At 34.6% G+C, this 19,406-nt stretch overlaps 1 protein-coding gene across 1 annotated transcript in view; it reads left to right on the top strand.

Moving 5' to 3' along the window:
* The window catches only part of ADGRL4 (adhesion G protein-coupled receptor L4), a 112,909-nt gene that overhangs the window by 56,207 nt on the left and 37,296 nt on the right, over positions 1–19,406 (top strand). Inside the window, exons 3-8 of the mRNA XM_025417884.3 lie at positions 5,395–5,547; positions 14,717–14,866; positions 15,346–15,416; positions 16,409–16,588; positions 16,704–16,887; positions 17,949–18,065. Of these exons, the coding sequence (XP_025273669.1) occupies positions 5,395–5,547; positions 14,717–14,866; positions 15,346–15,416; positions 16,409–16,588; positions 16,704–16,887; positions 17,949–18,065 (855 nt within the window). The remainder of the gene's footprint in view (positions 1–5,394; positions 5,548–14,716; positions 14,867–15,345; positions 15,417–16,408; positions 16,589–16,703; positions 16,888–17,948; positions 18,066–19,406) is intronic.

Consider the following 19,406-nt stretch of genomic DNA (forward strand, 5'->3'; position numbering starts at 1 on the left):
GCACACTAAAGCTATTCAAAATTGATCTTACTTTATTATCAGACTTTCAGTGATTTTCCTCAATTCTTCCAGCCTTCATATGCTTTTGCTGAGGGTTGGCATATGTCTAGCCAATGGCTAAGCATGAACAAAGTGTTTTAAATATACTTTTTGAGGGGCAGCTGGGTGGCTCAATGGGTTAGTCATCTGCTTTCAGCTCAGGTCCCAATCCCAAGGTCCTGGGATTGAGCCCCGCCATCAGGTTCCCTGCTTAGCGGGAAGTCGGCTTTTCCCTCTCCCTCTGCCCTTCCTCCTGCTTGTGCTTGCTCTCTCCCTCTCTCTCTGGCAAATATATAAATCTTTAAATATAAGTAACAAATATGCTTTTTGAAATTTTTGAAACATATAACCCTTTAGGTCAGCTGTGTACTGCCCAGTATCACAAGCAATGCCACCTTCTGTTATCTGACACCTGATGGAGTCTCCCACCTGGCCCATTGGAGCTTTTGAGAGCTTTGTTCTTATATGTCTCCAAGTTGTTGGCTCCTCAGGGGAGTTCAAAACTCGTCTCTTCCTGTTCTGCCCTATTTATCTAAGAATAAATCAGGTTTTATGTTGCAGATTAGAGCTTTCAGTGAACAAGGGATTCAAAATCAAACCCCTCAGAGAGGTGCCTGTTAAGGTAAGGGGAAAGGCCTGGCGCAAAAACACAACAAAAATCTTAGGTGCAAGGCCTGATGTAGCTGTGCTCTTGATACTGGAAAACAAAAATGTTCTTACTTCTCACAGGCTGATTGGTTTTTCTCTTGAACTGATTTTTCCAAGCAACTGAAATGTTAGTGTGCCCATAGTAGACATTTGGGTGTGTGCTCAGAGCAAAAGACACACTGAGTACTTCTGGCTTGCTTTGTTTTAGGGACAGGCCTTCCTTAGGCCCAGGAAGGGAGTATAGCACAGTCCTACCAGTCTTACCATGAAATAGGTCTGAATTGTAGGACATCCTGCTAGTAGTGAAGATCTTATACTTGTTGAGTTTTGGACCTCACGGTTAACACTCAAGGCCAAGTCTCAAATATTTGAAAGTCTGTTTACAGAGATCTTTGGTAAACTAAATGGTATGTTTCCACATCATAAAATGAAATAACACCATTTTATTGATATTTTGGCTAACTCAAATAACATGGAATTCTTAGGGAAAATATGTTAATGTGATGGTCCTGCATAAAGTCATTATGCCAAAGTAGATATTTTACATCTGAATCATTAAAATGGAAGTGGCTCAGAGGATGAGTGGTTACCTTTGTGTAATGGCATTACAGATGATTTTTATTTTCTTTCTTTACAGCATTCTTCTGAAGAATTATACTGAGCAGCATTAAATTACTGGAATTTTAAATTTGAATTATGGGAAAACTAATTTTAAGATACTATGTTATAGAGTCTTTACGAGTATCTTTATTATCATATATATGTCAGGATAAGTGATTTAAACTAGCTCCCAGACTCCTGAAGTTCCTTTCCACATAGAAAGGGGATAACATTACATGCTAATGGCCAAGTAGCCTTAAGAATTTTAACCAAAGTGTAATAGGACAAGAATCCTAGAAATTTAAATAGCAATAGTAATATTTTTAAAATAATGAGATTAGCAGCTCGTATATAGGGCTTACTACATGCTAGGTACCACTTTAAGAATTATCTGAACATCAATTTCTTTAGTCTTCTTGACAATTATCTGAGGTAGTCACAAAGTATTTTCCATTTTCAGTAATCTTTCTATCACGGTGACTAGCACATAATAAACACTCAATAAATGGTAGTTATTACTACTATGAACTCTTATAATGCAGTATTTAAGAAAAATGAGATCACTTTGACATTCAGAATGCTCCAGGCCTGAGTCAGACTTTGCCACTTATTTGTTGAGTGCCTTTGGGCAAGGTAATCCAACTTTCTATATTTCTGTGTTATTTATACAAATAGAAATGATGTCTGTATAGGTAGGTTTATATGAGGATTAAAAATGAGTGTCAGATAATGTATATGAAGTGCTTAGTATGGTGCCTGGTTCATTGGGAGCCTTCAGTGAATGGGAGTCATCATATCAATCAGACAGCCGCATCTTAAAATGTGCTCCCCTGGAAGCTACAGGGTAGGAAGCTACCTTGCAGTCAGGTGGGAGGTGAAATGACATTAATTACATTATTTCCTTCTCGTGCCATAACATCTTTTAAGAGTTCCATAATATGTAAAATTATGTCCAAACAGAATTATATGAAAATGTAATCCATGAAAACCTCAACTTTTAAGACTCAATGAAATCTCTTCTGACCTCTTTTCCAGCTCTAGTAAAAAGAATGAGGCCATTATTCACCCTTGCAGTCTTCTTTCACCACATAAACACTTCCCTGTCCTCTGCTTACACCCCCCTCCCCATTCTTTTGTCAAGGTGCCTAGATTCTGAAGGGCAAAGGCAGGGCTGTGGTTCTTCTTTTATCCTCCAACAGAGATGCAATGTCAAAATATCAAAACAAATCAAGGGAAATGATTGGCCAATGGAAGAGTAAAAGCTATTAACCCAATGGATATCCCTAATTTAAATGATATTTATTAAGGAAATTACAATAACATCAAAAATATAATGTTATCTTCCCTTTTGTGTTCCAGTCAATTAATTTATGTAAGTTTACTATTAATATTTGGTAATTTTTTTTGGTATTCATATATGTCTGGTTTCATTATTCAAATGTCATTGTATTTATGAAAGAATAAATATGGCAGAGAGTTCTGACTATTCAGAATCTTTTCTTTATTTGTCCTGGCCTACCTCCTTCTTCTTCCTGCCTTAAGACTACCAGCCTTCCTTGCAGTCAGGTGTGGCCATTTAAATGACTTCCAGTGAACAGAATGTGGACCAAAGTAATGGATGACTCTTTTATGCTCTCAACTCCCTACCTGGACCGATACAGAGAAGCCCTATGGGGTGGTGGAGCCATTAGATGGAACAGTTGTGCTTGTGTCCTTGAACCATTGTGAAAGAATGACCAGAACCCTCACCTTGGTCTCTGACTAGAACAGTAAATTATCTTTTTATTGTACTGCGCTGTTACATGTTTGGATACATTGATAACACTTAGCCTATTATAATTACTATAATAAGTCAAATGATAAAGCATATAAATATTAAAATAAGAGTATGAAATAGAACTATATAGGTTGAATATCTTGAAAGGATAGTACTTGCAAATCTTACCTGACCTGTCCATAGTAGTCATTTTTGAAAAAAAAGAGAGGAATGCACCTCCAGGTGTCTACCATACAATAATGTCTATACATATATCCTTAGTGTTTGAAAATCAGTAAGTGGAAATAAAATTTGAGTCAAAAATAGAATGCAGGGGTACCTGAGGGGTTAAGCATCTGACTTAGGCTCAGGTCATGATCTCAAGATCCTGGGATCAAGCCCTGCTTGTGGGGAGCCTAATTGTCCCTGTCCTTCAGCCCCTCCCCCTGCTAGTGCTCTCTCTGCCATGCTCTCAAATAAATAAATAAAATCTTAAAAAAAAAATAGAATGCAAATATAAAGTTTCCACTTTCCTTCTGAAATCACTACCTCAGTGTCTTTCGATCTCTCAAAATAGACCATAATTCATTTGATAAATCCTTATTATACATTTTTGGCACTTTAAAATAATTCTCACAGAAGCAGCAGGATGCAACAGTTAAAAAAAAAAAAAAAAGGCTTTGGAACCAAACTACCTGGCTCTGCAACTAAATAGCTGTGTGATGTTGGCAAGTTACTTTTTCTCTCTATTCCTTATTTTCTTCAGCAATTAGAGGGGGTCACAATGGTACCTACTTCCTAGAGCTTAGGTAAGGATTCAGTGATTTCATATTTATAAAGCATTTGGAAAAATCCCCAACGCTCAGTTATCACTACATATCTGCAATAGCCTGTGTACAAATTAAATGTTACACAGCTTATTCTGAAAGAGAAATTAAACTTGGTTTGATAATAATGGAGGATAAAAATTAAAAATATTTATCAAACTTGTTTTTGCAATGATTCCCCTGTGATTTCTCTCTGTACTCCTCATTTGCTCCCCTCTACCTTCAGAAATATTTCAGTTGCCTTATGCTTCATCTTTGCCCAACATTCTGTCTTCCTTTTAGGGACCTGTCTGCTCCCTAACCAATACTTAGCCTACCCTGGATTGGCCAGTTGGGGTCTGTTTCAGACGGCTGCCTTGACAGACTAGCACAAACTAGGAGGCTCCAAACAACACAAACACAGCCTCTCCAGCTCTGGGGGCTAGAAGTCTGAAATCAAGTCTGTTGGAAGGGGCATGTTCCCTCCAAAGATTCTAGGGAACCCCAGAGTTTCTAGCTTCTAGTGGTTGCCCACTGTTCTATTCTTGACATCCTGTGACTTGCAGCTGCATCTCTTCAAGCTCTTCCTTTGTCCCCACATAGCTTTTTCTTCTGCGTCTTCATGTCCAAATTTCCCATATATTTATTATAAGGATACCAGTCACTGGATTAGGGCCCACCTAATTCGGTGTGACATCATCTTAGCTTAATTACATCTGCAAAGCTCCCATTTCTAAAGCCATGCTCACAAGACACAAGGTTAGGACTTGAACATCTTTTTGTGAGACATAATTCGACCCAAAAGACTTAATGTCACCTGAAAATATTCTCTTTCTCCTCCAGCCCATTATGGTCACTTCTGAAAGGCACTTATCTTCTGTTTTATTGACTTGATAGGTAATATAAATTTGCTTTCTAATTTTCACAAAGGGCTTATGAATCTATATATTTTCTGATAAACTATATTACAAGACTATAAGGTAAGGACGATGGACCATGATATAATTTTTTTATTTGTGTACTCTTCATAGGATGATAAAATGTACATGGTATTTAATGAATAAATGCATTAATAAGTAAAGAGATGTAGACCGGTAATGTAAAATCCTTCTAGGGAATAAGAAAAAAAATAAATGGTACATGATTAGAGCATGTCAATTTGTAATCTCTGATTTTTTTTAACTTACAGTATGCTTTTAACTAATTATAGAAAGGATTATAAATTTACAAATGAGTATATATATGCATTGACATTATTATAATGAAATTACATATACAACTTGGAACATGTTCCAATACAGTTTCAATAATTATGTTCAGTGTTTCAGAAGTAAGAGATTCTATTTTGCTTTGCAACTACAAAGAAAGTGTCACATTATAATAAAATTCAGACAACTGTGGAATGTACAATTGTGCTGTTAACTCTTCCTAAAAATTGACTTTGCCTTGATTTAAACTGTTTAACAGTCACAGTCCCCAAACATTGGTGGAAAATATTGAATTTCAATCATATAAAAATAGTGTTTTAAATGGACATGTCCACAGATGACAATGAGTGTGGAAATTTGACCCAGCCCTGTGGTGAAAATGCCAACTGCACTAACACGGAGGGAAGTTACTACTGTATGTGTGCACCTGGCTTCAGATCCAGCAGTCACCAGGACAGGTTCATCACTAATGATGGAACCATCTGCATAGGTAAGTTTGGCTGCCTAACTTAGATTTGTATAATCCTACAAATTCTAACAGGACTATTCCTAGTCATTCACTTCACATCAGATACAGCAACAGCCTTCTCATCAGTTACCCGTATCTGCTGAGATGTAAACTACAGCTGAATTATCTGATATATACATGCAAATGGAGCCTCCATATTATTTATTTGTTTATTCAAGCCTATGGGATGAGGATTATATTACAGCTCCTATGTATTCATAGAAACATGAAACATTGGAATTATTCTTCTATCTGTGACCATGGCCACGGCATTCATAGGTTACGTCCTCCCATGAGGACAAATATCTTTATAAGGAGCAACTGTTATCACAAATTTACTTTCAGCCATCCCTTAAATCAGAACTAACCTGGTAGAATGAATCCGAGGTGGTTTCCCAGTTGATAAAGCAATCCAAACATGATTCTTCACATTCCATTTTATCCTCCCATTCATTATCGCAGCCCTGGCTATAGTACATCTATTATTCTTACACGAATCAGGATCCTTCAGGGATTTCATCTGATTCAGACAAAATTCCATTTCACAATTAAAGATATCCTAGGAGCTTTATTCCTCATTCTAACATTAATATCACTAGTCCTATTTATACCTGACCTACTGGGAGAATCAGATAACTACATCCCTGCAAACCCAGTTAACCCCCCACCACACAAAAACCTGAGTGATATTTCCTATTTGCCTACGCTATCCTATGATCCATCCTTAAGAAACTAGGAGGAGTACTTGCTCTAGTATCCTCCATTTTAACCCTAGCAATTATCCCCTTACTCCACACATCCGAACAGTGTGGAGTAATATTTCGACTACTCAGTCAATGTCTATTCTGACTATTAACACCAGATTTACTCACACTAACATGAATCGGAGAACAACCAGTAGAACACCCCTTTATTATTATCGGTCAAATAGCATCAATCCTGTACTTCACAATCCTCCTAATTCTAATAACAATCATTAGTATTATTGAAAATAACCTTATAAAATGAAGAGTGTTCATTGTATAATTATTATTTTGGTTTTGTAAACCAAAGATAGAGAATAATCACTCTCCCTAATCACTCTCCCTAAGACTCAAAGAAGCATCAGCTCCACCATCAGCACCCAAAGCTGAAATTCTTTTTTAAACTATTCCCTGATAGACAAATCCCACCCAACAACTTTCCCAATTCATATATTGCTACAATTCTACTGTGCCATGTATGTCTAAAATATTTAACCGTAACTACCTATTCAACCAATACATAATTTTTTTTCAATTTTTGTCATGCATTAATGGTTTGCCCCATGCATATAAGCATGTACATGCTATTATTAATATTACATAAGGACATACATTCAAACACTTATCCATTCCAAAATAAAATGAATCATGCTCCTCACCCAGTCCAGAAGGGCTTAATCAATAAGCCTCAAGAAACCATCAATCCTTGCACAAAGTATCCCTCTTTTCACTCCAGGCCCATACTACATGGGGGTTTCTAGCCTGAAACTATACCTGGCATATGGTTCTTACTTCAGGACCACATAATTCTTTACTCCTATCCTTCAACCCTCTCAAATGGAACATCTCAATGTCCAATCAGCCCATGATCATACATAACTGTGGTGTCATGCATTTGGTATCTTTTAAGTTTTAGTGGGGGGGACAGATATCACTCAGCTATGACCATAAAGGTCTCAACGCAGTCAAATAACTTGTAGCTGGACTTAATTAATATCATATACCAGCATCACATAACCATAAAGTATAATTCAGTCAATGGTTACAGGACATATAAATTTATACACACGTACACATACACATACACGTACACAACCCTTGCAGTAACTATTCTAGGTTACATTCTGCCACTAGAATTAAACCTCACAACACAGGCCTCAAGTTCAACTATCCATCAAACTTCTTTAAATTCTCCAACCTACTAGGTTACTACCCTACCATTATACGCCACCTCACACCAACAATAAATCTATTAATAAGCCAAAAATCAGCATCAATACTTCCTAGACATAATCTGACTAGAAAACGTATTACCCAAATCAATCTCTCATTTTCAAATAGAATCTTCTAATCTAATCTAATCTAATCTTCTAATCTCAAACAAAAAGGTATAGTTAAATTGTATTTTCTCTCTTTTATAATTACCATAGCCCTTAGCCTACTAATACTTAATTACCACGAGTAACCTCCATAATTACCAAGACACCAGTTAGTAATGATCAACCAGTAACAATCACTAACCAAGTCCCATAATTATACAACGCCACAATTCCCATAGCCTCTTCACTGAAAAACCCCAAATATCCATATCATAAATTACTTAGTCACCTATTCCATTAAATTTAAGCACCACTTCAACCTCAGCATCCTTTAAAACATAACGAGCAGCCAACAATTCAGATAATAAACCAGTAATAAATGCAGCCAACACATCTTTATTAGAAACTCAAACCTCAGGATACTGTTCAGCCACCATAGCAGTAATATAACCAAAAACTACAAGCATTCCCCCTAAATAAATTTTAAAAACTATCAACCCCAAAAGGACCCTCCAAAATTTAACACAATAGCACAACCAATATCACCACTAATAATTAGCACAAGCCCACCATAAATAGGAGAAAGTTTTGTAGCAAAACCCACAAATTCATTACAAAGACAATCCTTAAAATAAAAACAATGTATGTTATCATTATTCCTACATGGAATCTAACCATGACTATCTCTTACTGCTTATTACTGCCAGAGATTAAAGCCTATGTGAACCAAATTCTACCTGTCGTTGAGTGTACCCTACTTGTGCAGTATTTTTAGAAACTTCATTCATGCCTTTAGTTCTCTAACGCTGTAAAATCAGTTACTATGGAATATTTATCTAAGGGCGCAAGGAAAATATTTGGGGGGAGAAAATCAAGCAGTTCACAAGAAAAAATCATCAAAGTTATGAGATCTAGCATGGCAACCAACAACAGAATAAATATTTACACTTTAATTTGTTGACTCAAGAAAATTATCATTTGCATGACAAGATACTGATACTGCTGCTTTCATAAATATGCACTCCAAGATGGGCTCCACATTTTCTCAGAAAATGTTCAGAAAGGCATTTGTTATAAAAGAATTGTTCTAGTGCATTTAGTATTGTCTGCTGAAGGTAGTGACACTTAAGATCTGCATTAAGTTTTTCTGAACATTAGAGTACTATTTAGAAAATCATTTCCAGTTCACTAAAATGTCCTCTGAAATGATAATAATTTTAATTAAATCCCTATGTGAAATATTATTCTGAATTGGAAGAGAGTATCTAGAAGTTTTTAAATGTCCTTCTGTTGTAATTTGGTCATGCATTTGATATACCAGACTATAGAATTCAGATTACAGTCTGAGAAAAAAAGACTTCTTAGGAAATTCAAAAAGATGAACTATTTTCAGAGGCAAATTCTCTGAAGCCAAAGGCTTAAGCTTCGAAAGTAAGTTATACATCATCTTAATCATGGTTTATACAAAAGTGTCCAACTTACCCACAACTAGCTTAATTAATTATGGCCGATACTAATCAGCAAAATTAATACATAAACTGAGGCCTGAGAGTGAAGCCATATGACCAGAAGAAAATGCTAGACTAGAACTCAAGACTTTATATGCAACATGGACAAGGGTAATGTGCTGCTTCTACTTTACATAGTTAGATAAAAGAGAGATATCCAAGTTAATCTAGATCACACTGAAGCCTTTGATTAGTTCCCTACTGAGATTCTCATCAGTAAGCTGAGGAGAAGTCTAATAATGTTATTATTAATACATGATAAGTTAGGAGACAGTGTTCAAAGAAACTTTATCAGTGAAATGTCTGTATCAAAGAACTTACCTTGTCTCACGTGCCTATGGTTCATAACAGTTACTCTGCTATATAAACAAAAAATTAATTTATTCTCCTCATTAGATAGCAAGGGATGTGCAGGCTACTCCAGAGTCACATGTTTAGGATAAAGGGAGGAGGATTAGAATCACGGCCTTGTATCTGGAAGGCCAAGGGAAGGCGGAAGTGGGTGGCCATCTAAATCTTACGCATTGTTTTGAATCATGCAAGTGCAATGGATCATGTTTTTGCAAGGGCATAAACAATTTAAAATATGAGAAAATAGGACTATTTTTGCTGAACAATAATTTTATCTTTAGTGTTTGCAACAAAAAAAATTTTTATTGGAACATAGCTTTACTGTATATTCAAGAAATAATCTACAAAGCTCTGCCCAGAAAACTTGGAGTACCTCACTATCTGTTCTCAAGCTCATTCTCTTGTTGCTGGTCTTCTTAGAATGTTACGCATGTGTCTATTTTACCGGTAGTAGTTAAGTTCTAATTATAGAGCTCTGTAAACTTTATTGGAAATGTTGCAGTTAGTGAAGAAATAGAACTTACAACAGCTTAATTACTGGAAATTAATACAATTTTAACTATGCTCTCCATCCTTCTTGTCTCTGGAAGACATCTGTCTTTTCATCTGATCATATTTACTTTTAGTATGCCTCAATTCACAAAAGGCTATGCTTCTCTGTTTGTGTTCCCTACAAGTTGAGAATTCCTGTATTAGAAAAAAATTGAATCACAGACACAGAGAAAATATACACACACACACACACAAGATGATTGAATGCCAACGTTTTATGGAGGTATAACATATTTGTAATTTCAGACTCTTTCTCCCAATACTCATTAATTATTGAGATATTGTGGAATGACCCTAAATTTTGGCTAACTCCCTTTTTAGCTATTTTACGTAATCAGTAAACATAAGAACTATATTAAAACCCAGCACCCAATATTGAGTCCTTCAGCTTCTACCTGTTTTGTTTGATGGATTATTCACTGAAGAACTCATTCTCTGGAAAATTGTTATTTCTCACCAATTTTGTTGTCCTTAAGGATTAAGCTTTTTTTGAGAAGCAGAACAGCTATATCTTTTTTTTCTCTTCTCTAGTCCTATAGTAATTTTCATTGTGCACTATGGTAGTCTTCAGGGATTTTGAACAGAGAACTATAATTCTGTTTCCTTTTACGATAGTTTATCACCTTGTACTGTATCACCTCTGACTTGAAAGTTTAGCTTATCCTTAAATTTGACATGTCTGGTAATTAGTCATTAAGAACCTCTATAAATAGATAATGAAAAACTCCAGTTCAGGGCAAGAAATGACGCAAGCAAAATTCTTTACCTTTAGTCTATATTCAAATACTACTGTCCACAGATAAGGAAATTTTGTTGTTGAAGGCTTTGAGGGAAATTTAGCATCCTGCACATTTATTTTCTCTTGGAATTACAGTAAAACAGAATTTCAGATCCCTAACGCCCAGACACCTGGTTCCAGACTCGCATTTCACAAATGGGAAAACCAAAGCATCCAATAAGAAAGTGAATTCTCCCAAGGCCATATGAGTGCAACTCAAGAACTCCTTCACATTTATCATGTGTTTACTGCTTCTAATTTTGTATGTCCTATTGCCTTGGGTATGCTGATAATTTCACTTTTTTTTTCTGGCTTTGAATAATATTAACATTCAATTTTGTCTTTGCAAATTACTTTCAGTAATTGAACGTGTTATCTTTTTTTCGCAGTCTGTGAGTTAAACATTAGACAATTCAGTTATTGATGAAAATGATAAAAATCAAAACAATCATAGGATCATGTTTTGAAAGAAGATTATGATAAAATACTGCCGGCTTGACTCATTGTAGACATGAAAAACAAGCACAGCCTTACTAATGAAAAAGTAGCAAGTGAATTTTTTGATGTGCAAAACAAGCAAATGATTATTATGATGTGCTCACATTTGGCAAAATCAAATTATTAGCATTAAGCCGAGTGTTAGGTTGGTGGCAGAAAAAGTGGCTCAGTTATTAAATATGGTATGTCAATTCTAGCCTGACTGAAATAATTACATAATAGCAATTTAACTTTTATTAAGATGAGGGGGGGATCTTTTCCTCTTTTACATCTCTGGGGAGTACTAAGACATGGCAATCTAATGAGACACTCATTATCAATCTGGTTTCTCCAACCCTACATATTCACAGTGCTCCTGCTATTAAGAAAACACACAATGTAAATAGAATCACTGGATCTGTTAGATCTTGGGCACGACTTCAAAACACCTTCACATACATTTCCTCATTATTACAAAAAAGAACTCTCTTGAGGTAAAAGGTATTTTTTATAGCTTTACCTGAAGTCACAAGGCTAATGAGTATGAAAGCTAGGATTTGAATTAAAATCTTCAACAGGGCCTTTACTTATAATAGGAAGGATACATCATGTTTTTATTAGATCTCAGCTAATGAGACCCTGCAAGAGAAGTGGGTGTGGATCTTGCTGCCAAATAACAGTCATGTTCATTTTGGTAAACCACCCACATCCCACTTGGGCATGGCATACTCTTTCAATATTTTATTATTCTCTCTATATTATTAGGTAGCAAGGGGCATAGAGTGATAACAACAGTAGAGGCTTTTTGACTACTCTGGCACTCTGTGATAGTTAGACACTCCATTAGCAGGTTAGATTCAATAAACTGTACTACTGAGGCACAGAGTGAGAAGGATATCAAATTCAGCAAACCTCACTTCCACATTTGGGTAAAAAATTATAAAATCAAAAAAGTATAAGCAAGACAAGTCCAAAACAATTTGGAAACCATTTCGTTGATGGGATGCATGATTAAGATTTGAAAACCACTACTTTGGTAGATAGTTAATATTCTTGTATAACATTTGGAGTCAGGATATAAAAATTTGCATAATCCCAATCTTGAATGCTGGTCTCCCAGGAGACTACCTCCTTGTTTTTTCTTACAAATTACCAGATCACCATTTTGTCACGTGGTGAATTTAGAGTTGAAAAACCCTACTCAGTCCAAGGCCGACAACCTGGGATTATAACTAGCTAAGTGAGTGGTGGTAGGAAGGTCTAAACTAGAGCAGAAACCCAACAAACCCACCACAGATGTGGAGGATGCACAGGGAAAACTGAAACATAGTCAGTTATAAGCACCAAGATTATATACCCCTGTGTCCAAAATATGAGAGAGAGAATGGAAATTGAGTTTCCCAAGATTTGTTGCTTAGAGATGAGTTTGGGACAAAGTTCCCAAGAAAATTTACAGCTTTAAATAATTTTATTTATTTTTTAAGGATTTTATTTATTTATTCATGAGAGACACAGAGAGAGAGAGGCAGAGACACAGGCAGAGGGAGAAGCAGGCTCCCTGCAGGGAGCCCAGTTGGGGACTTGATCCCAAGACCCCAGGATCATGCCCTGAACCGAAGGTAGATGCTCAACCACTGAGCCACCCAGGTGCCCCTAAATAATTTTAATTTTGAGAGAAATCAACACCTAATTTCTTATTAGCCATAAAAGACATCTGAAAATATGAAATGACATTCAGAAAACATACGTTTTTTATTCATGAAATAAATTATTCTATTTGATATCACATGAGTCTCTTCACATCTTCATTGGGATTTTATCCCCATTTGGGTGTATAATACATGGTACTTCTTCAGTTCTGCTCCAGAGAGGACTAGTCTTTTGTTTTCTTACATAATTTTTAATCACTTCATGGATTTCATGAAAGATAATAACCTGAGTCTGCACTTCCACTTGGCTTCTTTTTTTTTTACCCTAACCAGAGATGCTTTCCTTGATGATTCACTGTGTCTTAAGAGTCAACCTGCTGTTGCTCATCCCCCTTACTTTATTTTCTGTGTGTGTGTGTGTGTGTGTGTGTGTGTGGTGGCAGTCTCTAAACACACATTTATAGAAATGAGAGGAAGAGGATGAGGGTGCTAGGATAGTGTTCCTGTTTCTTTAAAAGTAGTGTTCTTGGATTTCTGGGGAGTACAGATTATGAATAGATAAGCTTAGCTGAAGGACAAGGAGTTTTCTACTCTTTTTTCAGGCTATGAATTGTTTTCTTAAATCTAGTACCATTGCCTTTCTAGCTAATGGAAATTTCTTCAAGAACTACCAAGAGGCTTACTATCAGTTCCAGTTTTTAGTAGTTTGAGTTTTATTATCATTCTGTGCCTTCGTTGAATTTTTGAAGTGAGAAATTAGGATCAATTACTTTTAAAATAACTGGCTAGACGTCTTAAGTTGGACTTTGATTACTCCACCTTTTCTATGGCAAACACTATTGTGGCACTCTATTAGTTTTTTTAAAAAATCAAATTTTATACTTAACATTACAGGTTTATTCATTAATATAACACAGAGTATCTCTAAGATGTCAGAGCCTGGCTGGGAACATAAAATCTTTGCATTAGTTGAGGGTAATGATCTGGACTCTTCCGTTCCTTGGAATCATTCCCTATTGGAACACTGCCTACTGGCAGAGTATTTATACTATATTTATAACTTTAAGACATATTTCACTGCAGTATGTAAAATTTTAAATTAAGAATATAAATTATGTGAGCTTAAAACCTAACACTTTTATTGTGACTTTGATATATAGCTACTAAAAATCTAAGACTTAATTCTATACAATTTGCTACTTTATCTATGATGACTTTGCATTCAGAATCATGGTAAAATATAACCTAGATAAAAGTAATAAGTTGTAAAATTTTAAGGGAGTTGAATCACACATTCTGCTAATTTTTAGGCTAACTTACATGCAAAAATGATGCTTTGTAAAGAACGTGGGCAACACTTTTTATACTCCAGATTAAACTGGGTTGTTACAATTGATTTAGTTTCATAGTAAAAAACAGAATTTTAGATGTATTTTAAAAATTGAGCCTTTATTAAATTAGGACTAAATGTTAAATTGCCAATTATGGAAATTATCCTAATGACTTTGTGGATGAGTCATTCTACTCAGAAGATTAATTCAAAAGTTTGGTCCATAAATGACATTTTTTAGCACACTTTCCGAATGGATTGGCCAAATCAGGGTTTGGAGAAATATATGCAGCTAAGTTTTTTTCTGTCATTTTCCAAATTATGGGATTTTCCTTGTTCTTGTAATATTTGATATGAAATCACTAACCATACATCATACTGTATCAGCAAGGTAGCAGTTGTATAAATAATAAATAAAAAATTAAAATTTTCAAATATTTCCAGATATAGATGAGTGCAGCGAATCCGCTGCCTGTGGTGACCATGCAGTGTGTGAAAATGTGGATGGTGGGTATAATTGCTCCTGCAGGGAAGGTTATAAGACATCCACGGGAAAATCACAGTTCATACCTAATGATGGCACTTACTGCCAAGGTAAGTTACATGATTAAATTTTATGTATAATTGAAGAACTATATAAAATATAATACTACACTGCAGTCAAGTATACAAAGGACTACATCTTCTGAAAAATGTGCCAGTATTATTTTATTGTCTATAAAATGATTTAAGGAAAGTTACTGTTTTATTTAATGGAAGAGTTTGACCATATGTTTTATGTAGTTAACATACTTTATTCCTTGGAGTAACTACGGTCTTCCTTTTTCCATAAAATATTGTGTATTTTAATGAATAAAAATAAATAACAAATAAAAATAAATAAGGAAAAATAAATGAATAAAATGAAAATAAATAAATAAATGTTAACAAATAAAAAATAAAATAAAACTCAAATGTTAAAAATATGTTTTTAATATTTAAGTAAGGGAGTAAAATTATTGGAATCAATATAATCATCTTAGGAAAAAATATTTTTAAAAACTTACTATATAATCTATTTTCTTTTTCTACAGAAAATGTGAGTGCAGACTGCCATCTGGATAATGCCTGTATTGCTGCAAATATTGATAGAACGCTAACAAAAGTAAGTTAGATTAAGAATTTATTGGGGGCTCCTGGGTGGCTCAGTGATTGAGCATCTGCCTTCAGCTTAGGTTGTGATTCCAGGGTCTGGGATCAAGTCCCACATTGAGCTCCTGGCAGGGAGCCTGATTCTCCCTCTGCCTATGTTTCTGCCTCTCCCTCTGTGTCTCTCATGAATAAATAAATAAAATCTTTTTTAAAAAAGAATTTATTATATTTTGACATATTGGTTTCCATTAAAATCCTTCCTAGGTCACATTTTAAGTAGAATTACAACCAGCTGATCCTCATGTAGAATTAAAACATATAGAGATTTAAGTAGTTTGTTTGAGTCACAAAAATGATTAATTTGAAAATCCCCAAAGTGTTGAAGAAGACTGAGATATTTAACATATATTACTTTTTCACTATTTAGTATACTGGAAATTTTGTTTTCAACATATAATGAAAATTAATGAATAAAATAGTAAAAACACACTTTGACCCCAGGCCCATTCCCACATTCTAAGAAAACATAATGAATGCAACTAGATTTTGTACTTCAAAGGAAATATTTTAAAGAATAAATAAAGTAGGATGTTCATAAAATTATCATCATGTGATTGGAAATGTGACCCTCAACATGACTAACAGTCAGCTAAAAGCAAATTACCAATATGTCACATTGTAAAGAATTTTCTCTGGTTGAGTAAAATCTAATTCAAAAAAAGTTATAGTATCTTATAACTCTTAAAAGCTAATTTTTAAAAGTTATTAATGCAAACGTGTTGTTTCTTTTCTAAAGTAACTTCTATGCTTTTTATTTGCTAAGCTTTTGTAAATAATTCCAAGTTTCAGTGCTACATGACATGGTTTAGGTATAATCTGATAATTTATTAATACATAGCACACGAAACCAAGCTTAGAATAAATTTAGCATACAACCTTTATTCCTGAAAAGATCCAGTAGTACTCTAAATTGGTTTCTTTTTTTCTGGGCTCATTTGTGTACAGATGAGACACATAAAAGAACCTGTGGCTTTGCTACAAGAAGTCTATAGAAATTCCGTGAAAGATCTTTCGCCGGTGGATATAATTACATACATAGAAATATTAGCTGAGTCATCCCCATTACTGGGTGACATGAATAGCACTAATTTAGCCAAGGACATCCTTTCTAATTCAACTCTTACTGTAAGTATGTTGAGCTAATTTAACTCAATATAACAGAGCTTTAAACTTTTCCTTACATCTGTGATTCATGGAAGTTTCCAATGTTTTTAAAAGACACGCTATTTTTTTTCAACAGGAATTTATAAAAACTGTGAATAATTTTGTCCAAAAGGACACATTTATAGCTTGGGACAAATTATCTATGAATCATAGAAGAACTCATCTCACAAAACTGATGCATGCTGCTGAACACACTACCTTAAGAATATCTCAGAACTTCCAAAAGACCACTCAGTTCGATACCAATTCAAGTGATATAGGTAAGAAGCCAAGGTCAATTTCAAAACAATACCATTTGCCAAAGAAGCCATTCTCAAAATAGAAAGTGCTTGAAATGCTGCTAATTCAATCATCAGCTGTTTCCTCAATGCAGAAATGAATGGCAATGCACATTACAAGAGTAATATGAATGAAAGATGAGTAAAAACGTTGAAACATAAGCATTGCCTCTTTCCTACCATCTTCACCTTGTATTCCTGAACCATCTAGCATTTAAATGCTTCAGAGTACATCACTCCTTTGTCATGAATTAGTCATCTCATGACTTGTTAGCATCTACCTTGACCAAAGATGTTCTAGACAGATTTTCTGGTATGAAGCAATCAACATGGCAAACTAGGATGTTTCCTGCTTCGTGCAATCTCATATTTAGAATATATAGAATCTTGAATCAAATTGAAAATGCCTATAAAGTTGCTCTGAGGAAGCAAAGTACATTGTTTGATGATCATTGCCTACATCTTAAATGCTTTATTGTGTGGGTGGCATCTTGCTATGCAGCAGTAAGTATGCATGAATCTCTGTCTTGTGTCATGATTTACCACTTACTCAAAATTAAAGTAGCAAGCATTATGACTAATATATTGAATACCTGCATTTCTGTGATATTCTTGAGTAAAAAAGGTGAACTACCCCAGGTAAGGAAATTATCACTCGAGAATTTAATTCAATCACTCTCCATATAGTAAATTTTATTATAGTTACCATCCTCTAAGATATTGTGGTTGCTTTTCTTTGACTTAGTAGTTATAATTTATAGCTCCCTCGTGCACATATGTGTTTTGTCCTTTATATAATCCAATGATTAAATTAAATCCCAAGTGTTATAGTCAAATCAAAAAAGTTCAACCTCGAATCAGATTTTCGAGATACAATGTTTAAGCATGTTCAGAATATGTTCATTCTACCTGCCAAAAAATGTTGAAATACAGTAATGATGGATAAAATAAAATAATGGTGGATAAAACATTGTCCCCAATTAAGCCAACACATTGATTAAACTAACTTCAGAGAATTTATGATTTTCATGGTTTCATTTCAGCACTCAAAACTTTCTTTTTTGATTCAAATCACATCAAACATACTCATCCCTATATGAATGTGGATGGAGATTACATAAGGATATTTCCAAAGAGAAAAGCTGCATATGATTCATATGGTAAGACTTTGATAGTCTTTATTCAATATGTTAGTAATTTGCAATAAATACTTTCATACTTTTGATTATATCATATGTACACATAATATGTGGTTTCCTATGGAAAATATTTGGTTGATATACAGAAATTCTGCATTTGTACTCAGGATTCTCAATCTGATGTTGATGAGAATTTTAGCAAACAATGTCTATATTCTTCTTGTCTTATGCTTCGTCTCTGAAGCTGTCTGATATTTTTGAGATTCTAATGAAAAATATAAAGGAGCTGTGATTCTATTCCTTCTTTTGCAGCAATCATAGGTGCTACAATTTGCATAGGATTCTTTTACTATATCTTCTTCATTAATCTTTCATATTCCTCACTGGGAAGCTGAATTTGTAATTGGGTGAGGAAGACAATGTTCCCAAAGACAGAAAGGTAGTGTTCAGGCTTGGATTTCTTTTCCACTTGCCATTTCTTAGTTCTTGTACAGTAAACTTCTCAAATAAACGCAGGGTTTCTTGGGAAATGGAATCTGAGAATGCCAGTACTAGGCAACTTGATGATTACCTACCCTAATTTCTTCATTTTATGGATAATGGAATGAAGACTCAATGAAATTGATGGATTTGTTTCCATGCACATCAACAAATGATACAGAGCCAATACTAGGAGGAAGTTGAAGAAATCAACCCTGACCAGCTTTTCCTTGTCACCTAATCAAAGGCAAGCAAGCAGCTATTTTAGCCATTTACCTGCTCTCTTAGTGCAGTGCACCTAGAAAAAAATTTCTGCCAACGGAAGAATTGTTATCATTCTCATATAGGTTAAAGTGTATTACCTAAGCGAAATATGAATTATAATAGCTTCTCAAAGAATATGTGAGTGGCCATAAATGGAAGCAAAAATATATATATAATAACACAGTATGGTCTCTTTTATGGATGTCATTTCATAAATGGATGTGTTGTCTTTTTTCAATATTCTGCACATTCATTCTCAGAAAAACATCCTTTAAAAAATTGTACAACACTAATGTGGGTTTTTCCCCAATCCATTGATATTATCTAATCTCTTCATTTTTTCTTGTCATTTTTATACAACAATAAGAAACAGATGGCCACAAAACAAAGAAAAAATAACTAAGCCATACTACCATTGAACCCAAGGATCTTACCCTACTATATCATAGTCTAACTAACCAAGCACACATATAATATTGAGGAACAAATCCAAAGACTGTGTTAAACTGTTGAAATTTCAAAGAGAATTTGAGTAGTATTTAGAAGTTGAGAATAAAGCCATTGAAAATACTTATACTGACAGATGATGAAATCATCCTGGAATTAATTTCTCAAAGA

Source organism: Canis lupus, chromosome 6 (genome assembly GCF_003254725.2).
Source record: "Canis lupus dingo isolate Sandy chromosome 6, ASM325472v2, whole genome shotgun sequence".
Taxonomy (NCBI): Eukaryota; Metazoa; Chordata; class Mammalia; order Carnivora; family Canidae; genus Canis; species Canis lupus.